Raw genomic sequence first — 13,634 nt, 5'->3', positions numbered from 1 at the left:
GTTGGGGGTGCGGGGGAGGAGTGTGCATTTATTTACTTTATTTAAAAATGTAAACAACACAAAAATACATGGAGATAAGAAATTTAAACCATACAGCCAAAACTAAAAGTTCCCTTGACATGTTCCCACCTCCAGTTCCAGCCCCTTCTTTGGAGAAAGCTTATTTGAAATGTTCAGACCTATTGTATTCATTTATGCACACATGCACACACACACACACACACACACACACACACACACACACACAAACACGGAGAGTGCAGAGAATGAACTAGATTTATTTTATTTTTTTTTTTTTTTGAGATAGGGTCTCGTTCTATCACCCAGACTGTAGTGCAGTGGTGTAATCATGGCTCACTGCAGCCTCAGCCACCTGGGCTTAAGTGATCCTTTCACATCAGCCTCCCTAGTAGCTGGGACTACAGGCATGCATTCACATACTCTACTTTATTTTGCAACCCCCTCTGGTAGGCAGGGAGGTTGCTTGAGTGGTCCCTGATTGTATTACAAGCCATGATGTAGGAAAACCCCTTGTGACTGTGAATATTTCTCTGGCATATGTGTCAGTGTTTCTCCCAAGTGGATTTTGAACTCTTTTCTTTTTTCTGATAAAACCAACACACATACACACACACACAAATCACAAATGATTTTCACATCTCATCCCCATTTAAATCTACTAAGCTGAGGCATTCCATGTTTTTTTTTTTTTTTTTTTTTTTTGCCACATGAGAAATGAATGGCTTTTTTTTCTAAGTCATTCAAATCTAAAGGGGCTATGCTAAAGAAAGAATTTCCTGGTGGCCCTTTTTGTGAGCCAGAATAGAAGTGTTTGGCACAGGTGGTGTGGTGGAATTCAGCTCGCTAGAACCATTGCTTGGCGTGAGCTATAGATGGCATGGTGGGGAGACTGCAGGCTTTGGGGACAGAGAGATGCAGGTTCAAATCTCATTTCTGTTCCCTGTTTCTTGTGTGACCTCACTCAGGTCTAGCCTCTCCTAGCCTTGGTTTCTCACTTTGTGAATGATGATGTTCCCTAAAGCATCTGATAGTTAGCAAGCACCCAGTAGGTGGTAGCTATGATTGGGTATGTGGCAGGTATCACTCCAGAAAGTGATTCCCAGGAGGAATCTGCCTCTTGTCTTTTGGTCTGGCATTAATTTAATCAGTCTTCCCAGGGAAGACTGCCTCTCTAGGTGAGAGCTTGGGAAGACAGATGCAGAGGGGATAGTGTAGGCTAAAGCTTACATTTATGGTCTGCAGAATAAATCAGGATGAAGTTCACCTTTGCAATTAAAAAATTTTTTATAAATAGTGACAAGTTACTTAACCTTTCCAAGCCTCATTTAAAAAAATCTGTAAATTTGGCCTCAGGGTACGACTCATCTCATAGGCTTGGTGCAAAGATGTCAAAAAATCATACACATTATATGTTATCTCAGGGTTGACTCAGAAAGTAGTAACTGTTTTGCTCTAAACGACACCAATGTTAATCTACAAAGTGGCCTGTTGAACCTCACAGCCTCAGTGGTCAACACAAGCCTTTGTGAATCCAGTACCCAGTGCCTAGACCTTTAGGAGAAAACAACTCGCTAACAACCAATAGGAATGGATGCTTTGGTAGCTTTTTCTGGAGCTGGGGTTACATGAGGAAAGTAACACAGTTTGACTATTTGACACTTACCAATCTTGTGTTTTAAAGGAGGGAAGAGCTGTCATTGCTATTTACATGGGGCTGGGAGCTGACCTGGGTGAGGCCTGACTTCCAGACTTACCTGAAGCCAATCCAAACTCCTTGAATCTCAAAGGCCTGAGCAATATCACTCCAACAGGCTCCCTGGCATGACTCCCGGCACATCTGCTGCCGGATGGACTGGAGACCAGATGCCTGCAAATATGTCTGCCTCTTTAGGCATGAGCAGGAGGTTAAGAATGTCCCATGGGATACAGGTCCCTGAATAGAGATTCTGTTTTATATTATATCTAAGGGTGCCCTTCCTAAGTCCCAGATCAAGCTTTTTCGACAACACTATGGAGTAGATGCTATTATTAGCCCACTTTACCAATGGGGAAACTGAGGCTCAGAAAGGTTCCAAACAAAAACTGCCAGTGGTTCTTGAACCCCAGCCTGGTCTACAGATTCTAAACCTGTGCATTTCACCACCACTCTATACTGTCTTGGTTACCTTTGCTCATCTGCTACAGTCTCAAAATTTCATTTTCCACTGAAGATCTGTCTTTGAGACTGGGTCAGACATGCTGATTAAGAGCTCACCAGGTTTGAATTAGGGAGCTCTAATCAATTAAATTAATGCCAGACCAAAAGACGGGCAGGAACAAGTTAAAAAGGATCATGATGCTTTTCAGGTTCAATATTTACAGCAGCATCCTTATAAATGCATTCCTGAAGGATGCGGCGGGGAGGCTTTGAATGCAAGGTTCACAAACCTCTTAGGTTATGACTTGACTTTCATGGAACATTTAATGGATCCTCGGATGAACTTAAAATCAACTTGGAGGGGCCACTGGGGGAGATGGAGTTGGGGGCTGATCCATTGTAGAAATACTCACAGTTTGCAGCTGTGTTCCCATGGGCGAGTTGTTTTACCTTTCTGGGCCTCAACTATCTTTTGTGCAAAGTGAGAATAACAATAGCACGTGTTTGATATGGTTGTGATGAGAGGAAATGAGATCACCCACAGAAAGCACCTAGAACAGTGTCTGGCAGCTATGAGTGCTCAATAAACATGTGCTTGCCTCAGGCCTCCCCTTATGAAGCTCACACTGTTGCAAGCAGGTCAGACATTACACAAGTAATTATAAATTGCTTAATTGAAATTGTGAAGCCTGGCACTGTGACTCACACCTGTAATCTCAGCATTTTGACAGGCTAAGGTTGGAGGACTGCTTGAGCCCAAGAGTTGAGACTAGCCTGGGCAACATAGTGAGACTCCATCTCTACAAAAAATAAAAAATTAGCCTGGCGTGTTGGCACATGCCTGTGGTACTAGCTAACCCAGGAGGCTGAGATGGGAGGATTGCTTGAGCCCAGGAGTTCGAGGCTGCAGTGAGCTGTGATTGCACCACTGCACTCCAGCTTGGGTGACAGAATGAAACCCTGTCTCAAAGAAAAAATAAAATAAAAAAAATAAAATAAATGATTGAATGCTATAAAGAAGATATACAAAGTGTTAAGGAATATCAAACTGGAATGTCAGTCTAGGGTGGGAGATCAGGGAAGCATTGAGACTGAGATCAGAGGAGAGTGAGTGTTGGATAGGAGAAGTGGGCGGTGTGAGGGTATCCACACATAGAGGAAAGCATGCATGAAGCCCCTTGGCTGAGGGAGAGCCTGCCACCTGGGAGTGAACAGAAGGCTGGGATGTTGGCACTCAGGGTGAGGGCAAAGTGGTGGGGCATGAGGGCTAGAGAGAAAGGCAGGGACCAGCGAGATGGCAACTTGTATAAGCCATTTTAATGAAGGACGTCAGATTTTATCCTACCACCAGTGCACATCCATTGGAGGGATTTAAATTTGTGAGTAACATGCCTAAGTTCTTTATTTGGAAGCCGTCACTTTGCTCTGATAGCACAGGACTATTTAGTTGGCACCAGAGACCCATTGAAAGGCCATCGTGCGGTCTGAAACAGGAGATGGTGGCTCCCACCAGGGTGTGGGGAGAAGCTAGAGATGTGGGTGGAATCAGGTCTTAGTGGCGGGTTGGCGATAACAAGGTGAAGAATTGCCCCTTCTTTGTGGATTTGGAAACCAACACTGGGGAACTTACCCGAAGTCACCCAGCTCATGAGTGGCCCAGCTTGAGATGTACACTGAGGCCTGTGGGCTCGGGGTGAATGGGGTGTGCACCCTGGAGAAATCCTTTCACCTTTCCAGAAACCTCTGCCCTTCTCACCTCCCTCCACCCCCAAAAGGGAGCTCCCAGTGACAGGGAACATTCCAGCCAAGGGCTCTCTGTCCTGCCTAGGAGACAACAAATAGCAATTCATCATCAGCCTCCACATTGTAAAGTGATAAGAAATCAGCTGAGGTTTCCTTCCAGTTGGGATTCTCGTTAAGTGATAACTCCATGGGTGGTTTTCCCCCTGGCCCCTGCCTGCCCCACTATCTGACTTCCCCTCATTGTCTGTCTCCTTTCCAATGAGCCCAGGAGTCAGGCTCAGGCAGGCAGGCCAGAGGGCTCCTTGTGTTTGGAACCGGCTGTCTCCAAACTATCTCTCCCGATGGATTGAGCCAAAAAAGCCGGGAAGGTCTTTTATCAATGCCACTCAATCAAATCCAGGACCCCAGGGCTTGGGACAGCACTTGTCTGTCTTTCTCCCTCCCACCCCTGACTCTCACCCCAACTTACATTATAAAGCAAAAGCAACCCAAATAAAGATTCTAGCATAGCCAGGAGTTGAATCAGATATTCAAAGGAAAGTTAGAGATTGAGAGGGGAAGGGGAATTAGATATGGAAAAGGGCTTTGCAGGGTGCATTTTCTCAGTGCTGTGTGTTTTAAAATGAGATTTCACATCCATTCCTTTGCTGATTCTCCAGCTCCCTGCAGCAGTCTTTGAACCAGGGGAGATGCCACCCATCTCTGTTTTGCAGGGGTCTAATGGAGGACCAAGAGACAGGGTTAGATTCTAAGCTTATGTGGCCGATGAGTGGCAGAACTGGGATGGATGCATCAGGTTAATCTTCATTTATTGAGCACTTAATGTATAATGGACACTGTGCTAGGTGCTTGGGATAAGTGGAGGACACAGTGGAAAAGGCTCCTGCTCTCAAGAAACTTGTATTCTTACTGGATGGGACATATAATAAGCCAGTAAGTAAATATAATGATTTCAGGTAGTGACTAGGTGATATTTGGAACTGACTCTTTTGATTTCTAGTTGAGAATCTTCCCACAATACCATTCCAACTCTTTCTACTTTATGCTAAGAGCTAAGAGCATGGGGACATCAAAAACAAATAACAACAACAAAAACAAAAAACCAGTCATCCACCCACTCATCTGCCCACCCACCCATCCATCCACCCACCATTCACCCGTCCACCCACCCATCCACCCACTCACTCATTCCTCCATCCACCCATTCATCAATCATCTATCTATCCACTCACTCATCCATCCACCCACTCATCCATCCACTCACTCATCCATCCACCCACTCATCCATCCACCCATCCCCCAACCCATCCACTCACCTATCCACCCACTCATCCATCCCCCCACCCATCTATCAACCCTTCCATCTACCTACCCATCCACCCACTCATCCATCCACTCACTCATTCATTCACCCATCTATCCATTCACCCATCTACCCACCCACCAATCCAAGCATCCATTCACCCATCCAACCACCCATCCATCCACCCACTCATCCACCCACTCATCCATCGATCCTCTCACTCATTCATCCATCCCCCCATCCACCCACCCATACATCTACGCATGCATTCACCCACCCATCCATCTATCTACTCATCCATAAGAGTCAAGATTTGCTACCTTTTCATGTTGGCTGAGCATGTAGGGTTGCATGAAATGGAAAGCCTGGGGCCATCTGTCAGAATGAGCACTGCTTTGTGAGTCAGAAGGCCTGAATTATAGCCACCTTCCCAACTTGCTGAAGGTCACTCAGCTAGAAAGATTACTACTCTGAGTTTCAGGGTCTCTGTCTGGGAAGACTCGACAATGGTTCTTCATCTGAATGAACTGAATTGGCAAGAGAAATGACCCATTTGGGAATAGTGACAATATTTGCTCAATAGGATTAGTATTTGAAAGCACTCTGTGAGGTTTCCAGCTCTGTAATCTACCCAAATACTTTTAAGTATGGGACAGCTTTCAGAATGCTATCTGTCCAGTCTTCCAAAAGAGAAAGAGGGAAAAGAGAATGGACCCAGGTCATTTGGACAGACAAGATTTGAATGCCTTATGTGCAAGGAAGATAAAAACTCCACTGCCCTTAGTATTACCTCAAATTAAATCTCATAAAAAGCTCAGGTATTATCTCCACTTACAATCAAGAACTGAGATTGAAATGACCCAGTGATTCATCCACAGTCACATGGCCAGTGAGCACTGGAGCCATAACTCTGTGCCTTAATATCTGTGCCCTGGATACATTACTAAAGTCTCTTCATCTAGAATCAAAAACATCTAGAAAAGTCCAAAGTACTAGGGTTTTCTACAGCGCCATGACATCATGAATGGTCAGAATCAGGAGGAACTTTACTGTTACCTAAGAGACTCATTTGGGTTTAGAATAGTTGCAATGTAATTGACCACTCTTAATATGCAACTTTCTGAAGCCAAGTTGTGGACTCTTCTCATCAGAAGACTTGATACTTAACTCTTAACCCCCCCCCCACACACACAACCGCACATTTACCAACCCTGAAAGCTAATCATGACTTGGCCGGAGATAGGTCTTTGCTGTTGAACAGTTATTGGGCTCTCAAAAGAAAATGAAAACAGAAACAAACTGAGCCATAACCAAAATAAACACAGAGATTACATCCCGAGCATTTATCATGACTGACCTGAAATGTGTATCCTTGAGTTGGAATTTCTTTACAATGTGATGAGGCCTGAGAGGAATTTGAGAATATTCAGTACCTGCTTTTATCAATAAGCCAAGATTGAGTTTTTCTTAGTGCTCTGCATTAGATCTTTGGGGTATTAAAGACTGGAATGTATAATTTTACGATTTTCCAAAATGTGTTCCGGCCGTTTTCTTATTATTCTTCCTTTTTTACTTGTAACAAATCTGGAAGGGGATCAGAAACTTGAGAATAGTTAGTTTGCCTTGTTTTTTTTTTTTTCTCTGGCCAAGGGTGCCCTGCAGCTGTACTTTCTATTATTGAAAAGGGGAACAGCCTGGTTAAATGGAAAACCCAAAGGTTATGATTCCAGCAACAATGGAAACACTCAGGTTTATGAATCTGGGGGGTGGAAGGAAGAATGGAAGGAAAGGAATCAAGGGAGGAGGTGGTGAGGACAAAACGAAGCTGAGTATAGCAATGTCTTCAAGACTCCAAACACACACACACACACACACACACACACACACACACACACACAAAACCGCACAGTTAAAAGGTGAAAAATGTAGCCATTCACTCATCTGGATGTTTTCAAACATCTGCATGGTTGGCATGATGTAGATAGAACACCTGGAAGAATGTGTTTTTCATAGTTTTTTTTTTTTTTGGTACAAACTTTTTGGGCATCCTATAGGTCCCAGATGTGGCCCAGAAGGAGTCTAGCTGAAAATAAGTTTGCTTGCCGTTAAGTGGGCACAACCCTAACATAGATATGTTTTGTTTGTGGACACTTTTGGCTTATATGTGGGTGTCACTTGGACATTGATACAAATGGAGCTGGTTGGTGGAACCCAAACCCAATCTACTCTACCTGGGTTGGGGAACTGTTTTACAAGCCAGTCCAAAGCCAAAAGATTTACTCTTGAGTCAATGGCTTACTTGTGTCTTTATATCTCAGGACCACCTCTCAGTCGCAGAGTGTCAGCCTCCCTCATTTACTGCTCATGGTAGGATGGACTGGGATCGAGGACATGCACCAAAAACAGGATCATGTCTACCCTGTTCACCACTCTATCTCCAGCACCTGGCACAATACCTAGCACTTTGGAGCAGCTCAGTAATTATCTATTATATGATTGCTTGAGTGGCACTGGATATTAGAAATCTAGAGAGTTAGAAGCAAGGCGTGTAGGCAAAGTCAATCCAATCTGGCTTGGATTCCAGCCTCTGTTCCTTCTCAGCCATGTGACCTTGGGCAAGTCACTTCTCTGAGCTTTAGTTCTGCCTTTATGGAGACAGGCATTACAGCAGACACTGTAATTGAGGAATTACTGTGAGATGAAGAGTAAGGTCACGTAGTAGGTACTCAATAAATAATAGCTCTGATCATTTCCTCTTGTTATTTAGTTCAGCATTCTGTTTTCATGGCCATCAGCCATCACAGTGAGTTGCATGGATGCCCCAGTGTTTCATTTTTCTTCACTTCTCCAAAGACAGACGTAACTCCTTAACATTTATTGACTAGAAAGAGACAGAAAGATGAGGAAAGAGAATTTTCAGTTTGGAAGGTAAAATTTCAGATGAGTAATGAGTCTGTGTTGAGGTTTACACCTTGGTAGATATACCCAAGCATTGCTTCCCCTGAAGGGAATACCTTGAGGGTATTACTGTGAATTATGTCTGCCATGAGCTTGACTGGTGGTGTTGCCCCTGCAACAAGAGCTGTTCATGTTGACGGAAATCAGGAGACTTATATGCTCAATCTTACGTAGTTCTTAGCTACCCAGTAAGGTAAGTATTACTCACTTTGATTCAGAGATGATGATGAGTCTCTGAGCATAGATGCCCTGCTGGTATCACACAGATATTAAGTAAAGGAGCCTGATTCAAATCCAGACATGTCTAGGCTTCTTAACCTGGGGTCTGCGTTTTAGGGAGTTTTTGAACTCCCTGGAATTGTATGCACATGCAGTTTTCAAAACGTGTTTCAATGCAGTTTTCTAGGAAAGAGCCCAGCACTTTTGCTTGTTTTCAAAGGGGCCAGTGGCCCCAAAGTGGTGAAACGAGACCCCCTTTCAGAGACAGAACTATCTCCACTGCCCTACACTAGGAAATAACTAGTGCACTGGGAAGGGAAGTGACTTGCTCAGCAGGAAACAGCAACACATTAACTTGTACCAACTTAACAAGTATTAACTAGGCACCTGCTCACATAAAGAATCAGGAAAGCATTTGAACATTCATTCAAGCTCCCTCCCACTCATCCATGCATCCATCCATCCATCCATCCATCCATCCATCCATCCATCCATCTATCGTACAAATATTTATTGCATGCCTTCTCTATGTATCAAGACAGTGAAAAACAAGGACTTTGCAGTCAGACTACTTGGATTCTAATCCTGGATCTACTGTTTATCAGCCATGTAAAACCTTGGGCAAGTTTCTTAACCTCCATGAGTCCTTTTTTTCTCATCTGTAAGATAAGGATAATAGTAAAACCCACCTGGTAGGGTTGTTATGAGGATTAAATGCATTACTTTATGGAGAGTGCTTAGAATCGTGCTACGCAGAGTACACACTATATGTGTTTGTCTTGACTTATTGTTGATGCTCTTGTTAATAGTAGGTGTTTACTAGGTTCTGGGAATAAAGTGACGGATAAGGCAGACAATGTCCTGCTTTTATGAAATTTACATGCTGGAGAAGAGGAAAGATAATAATAATGGCTATTTATTTATTTTTGAGATGGGAGTTCTCACTGTGTTGCCCAGGCTGGTCTCAAACTCCTGGGCTCAAGTGATCCTCTTTTCTCGGCCTCCCAAGCAGCTGGAACTATAGGTGTGCACCACTGCACCTGGTTAGTTGCTATTTATTGAGTGTTTCTGGGCTTTGGACTAAGTGCTTCGTGTATTTTTCCGTTTAATTCTTAACACTGCCTTTGTAGGAAATGCTATTATTTCCCTTTCCATCTTACAGATGAAGAAGCTGAACTCAGAAAGGTCAAACTGTTTGCATAGAACTCCATAGCCTAAGGTCTTAACCACTACAGTCCACCCCTCTTTTTTTGTTTTCAGAATGGTGGTTAGGGCTAACAATCTCTCAGGCTTTATTCTTCAGTACTTTGGCCAAATAACTGTCTCCACTTTTAGCTGCCTGGTGCCTGCTCCTGGCCTCACTGCTGTCTCTCCTGTCTTCACAGAGGAAGAATGTTCCACCACAGACCATCCCTATAAGAAGCCCTACATGGAGACATCACCCAGTGAAGAAGATTCCTTCTACCGCTCAAGCTACCCACAGCAGCAGGGCCTGGGTGCCTCCTACAGGACAGAGTCAGCACAGCGGCAGGCCTGCATGTATGCCAGCTCTGCGCCCCCCAGTGAGCCTGTGCCCAGCCTGGAGGACATCAGCTGCAACACGTGGCCAAGCATGCCTTCCTACAGCAGCTGCACCGTCACCACTGTGCAGCCCATGGACAGGCTACCCTACCAGCACTTCTCTGCTCACTTCACCTCGGGGCCCCTGGTCCCCCGGCTGGCAGGCATGGCCAACCATGGCTCCCCACAGCTGGGAGAGGGAATGTTCCAGCACCAGACCTCCGTGGCCCACCAGCCTGTGGTCAGGCAGTGTGGGCCTCAGACTGGCCTGCAGTCCCCTGGCACCCTTCAGCCCCCTGAGTTCCTCTACTCGCATGGTGTGCCAAGGACTCTGTCCCCGCATCAGTACCACTCGGTGCATGGAGTTGGCATGGTGCCAGAGTGGAGCGACAATAGCTAAAGTGAAGCCTGCTTCACAACAGACATTTCCTAGAGAGAGACAGAGAGAGATAGAGGAGAAAGAGAGAGAAGGAGACAGACAGTAGCCAAGAGAACCCCACAGACAAGATTTTTCATTTCACCCAATGTTCACATCTGCACTCAAGGTCGCTGGATGCTGATCTAATCAGTAGCTTGAAACCACAATTTTAAAAATGTGACTTTCTTGTTTTGTCTCAAAACTTAAAAAAACAAACACAAAAAGCTGAGTCCCACCCCCCACGACCACCACACTCATCAACCAGCCACATTCACACCACTCCCCAGATCTCTTCCCCCATTCCTTCTTTTGGGCTCCAGAGAGTCTTGCCTCATTGAGTGTTTTTCCCTGGTGCGTAGTTGGAGTCTTTCCCTGTCTTGGTGTTAATGTTGACATTGTTATATAATAAATGATAATATATTTTTTTCTTTCAATTTTCTTAATGGGACCCAGTCCCTTATTTGGGGGGAGGTCTGAGGCAAGTATATTTCAAAATGTGTACTTGCGGGATTCCCTTCAAGTAAACCACCCCTGAAACCTAAATTCACTTTTCTCCTTGACTAAGAAAAGCACCTACCTCTGCCATGCGATGTTTCTGAAAAGCCTCCCTATGTCCCCATTTGCTTTGGTTTTGTCCTGCCTTCTCCAATATCACATGCTCAGTTTTGCCTCTACTTACCCACGGAGTCAGGATAACACTGACGCCCCCTGGCATCCTGTCTTATTCAGCCCTACCGTCTTGCCAGCTCTGTCTTTCCAACTGTCTGTCGCTAAAATGTGGCCTATAGCTTCCCTTCCGGAAAGCTTGCTTTGAAAAACTTAAAAAGCCCCGGTTTACATGCAGGCAGGACTGTGATAACAGTGCAAGGTCTGTGTTGACAAGAGTTGTGGACAAAAAGCCAAAATAAATATTCTTCCTGATTAAAAAAAAAGAAAACTTGAAAAAAAAAACAAGGCCAGCCCAACCTTCCAAACCTCCATCACCAACAATCCAAACTGGATGTGAAGCAAAATGCATAATTCTTACAGAAGAGGCAAGACACGGTCACCGATGATGTCCCTCCAAAGAAACCACGCCCACACCAATGCCGACACAAAACTGTGTTTACTGAAAGCCGAAAACAGTATTAAAAAAAAGTGTGTAAGTAAAGTGTTATGGTAGGGTTCTTCAGATGTAATATTTTACTGGTACTATTTATTTATAAATAGGAATTTTAATTAAGTAATAACATGAAATGAAACCCAGCATACGAGCTGGCCGAGAGCTTTTAATTTTATTGATACTCAAAACCAAGTTTGTGTTTTTTTGTTTTTTTTCTCTTTCGAATGTGCTTTGCTTTTTTTGATTAAAAATAAGTTTTTTTCCTTTTTTTTAAACAGACCCTAATAAACAGAACAGGGTAAGATGTGAGGCTGAGTGTGTTTAAGTACGTGAGAGAGTGCGCGTGTGTTTGTAAGTGAGTGTCCCTATGCGATTATGTCTTTTTATGTTGCTAAGGGGGGAGGGTGAGGACTAAGTACTCGTGCCTTATATTTGTGTGCCAATTAATGCCTAATAAATACCATGTGCTTAAACAAGTACAAGGAACTTGAACACCCATTTTTTTTTCATGTTCTTTCTACCGACTGAATAGAGGGGATAGGAAGTGGAGGAAACAGGAAGGAGTTGTCTTGCATGTGAATTTCTCACCCCACCTGATTTCTCATGCCCATCTCAGGGGAATTTGGGATCCATTGTCCTTGAGTGTGATGAAGCTGAATATATGTATCCACTGGTTTATATCCCTGGAATGAAGTTATTTGTTTTAATGGAATTTGTGTAGGCATCGGAGAAGAAAAGTCTTTAGGAATTCCAACTGATTTAAAACGGTATCGGTCATACTATATGTAACACCTAATGTTTGGGTTTTTCAAGAATCTCTTTCTCTGAATTAATTGTTGGAGCCAGGCATTTTGGAGGTTCCACTGCAAATAACTTTATGAATCATTAGTGAATCAGATATTTATTTTAAATCCATGGATCTAGGATTTGTGAACTTGACCTCTAGAACACATATGGGACAGAAGAGAGCAGCAAATTGGTAAGTACATTTGTGCTGCAGATTTGTTCTGTTTTTGTAATTTTGATGCCCACACCCCTCAAATTATCAAGAGCTATCAAATATGCCACATCCCCTTGAAAAAGAAACAAATGGCTTGTTGATTACAAATTATTCATTTAATCAGGTCTCCTGGGACCTTTCCCAGGCAAAGAAGCCCTGAGAAGTGTGAATTAATTATAAAGAAATGACAGTTCAGCTTCTTTCAAGTGCAATGGAGAAACTAGGTCAATGGCTTTCCTGTTCCCCCAAAGGACTGCATTAGTAAAGTTTCACTGAACAGGTTCTGACTGTGCTCCAAATAGATATTTATTCTGATGGGTTCAGATTTTTTTTAAAAAAGAGTTGCCTTAGAAGAAATTGCCTTTGAAACTAATTTTATCAACTCTATACAACAGTCAGTCTTACCCTTTCAGAGGAACATCATCCAAATTAGGAATCAGCGTCCCCACCCCACAGCTCAAACAGTTGCCACCATTGGAAAATCATTAAAAACATGTTCACAGCAAGTTTCACAAATCAGACAAGGGACACTGTCATTTCATAACCAATACAGGTTAACCTCTTTGGGTTCCAAACGATTGTTATAGTGGATCTTTTCACTGAATCAGTAGGATTAAGGATACAATGTCCAAGAGTTAATGTCGTTTCATCATGGTGTTGATAAAACCATGGTAAGGCACAATGCACATTGTTACATTCCGATAATATATTTGGTGGGTGCTTGCTTTAGACTGGGCGTGTGGTAAGTACCGGGGACACAGCAGTGAACAAAAAGAGAGGGGCTGTCTCCTTTGGAACTTACGATTTAGTGAGAGAAACAGCCTTTAGGAAATTATGTGCATCTTCAGTGGATTGCGGCAGTGGAAATTACTACAAAGACAGACTGCACGATGGCATAAAGGGATAAGGCAAGGGGTCCTAACGCCATCTGGGGGAGATGACTCTTGAGCATAGCCCTAGTGATGAGTAGGAATTAATCAGGTGAAAGGTTGGGAGGAAAAGGATTGCAGACAGAGGGAATAATGTGTGCAAATGTCCTGAGGCAGAAATTGTGATGGAGGAAATGACATGTAGGTTTGTCGATCACCCAGTTCACATTCCTTCATTCAGTAACATGTAGGAAAGTTCCACTATGTGCGGTCGATATCTTTACTTGTACAGGACCTACTAATT

At 43.6% G+C, this 13,634-nt stretch overlaps 1 protein-coding gene across 3 annotated transcripts in view; it reads left to right on the top strand.

Moving 5' to 3' along the window:
• TBX5 (T-box transcription factor 5) overlaps positions 1 to 11,940 on the top strand; it is a 55,483-nt gene extending 43,543 nt beyond the window's left edge. For all 3 annotated transcript variants that reach the window (XM_017847374.1, XM_017847372.1, XM_017847373.1), the window contains exon 9: positions 9,767 to 11,940. In XM_017847374.1, coding sequence (XP_017702863.1) covers positions 9,767 to 10,341 — 575 coding nt within the window. In that variant the 3' untranslated portion in view covers positions 10,342 to 11,940. The remainder of the gene's footprint in view (positions 1 to 9,766) is intronic.
• Positions 11,941 to 13,634: the final 1,694 nt, after the last annotated feature.

This window comes from Rhinopithecus bieti, unplaced genomic scaffold (genome assembly GCF_001698545.2).
Source record: "Rhinopithecus bieti isolate Rb0 unplaced genomic scaffold, ASM169854v2 scaffold_26532, whole genome shotgun sequence".
NCBI lineage: Eukaryota > Metazoa > Chordata > Mammalia > Primates > Cercopithecidae > Rhinopithecus > Rhinopithecus bieti.
Note: the sequence above shows the minus strand (reverse complement) of the source record. Positions and strands in the feature narration are given on the sequence as shown.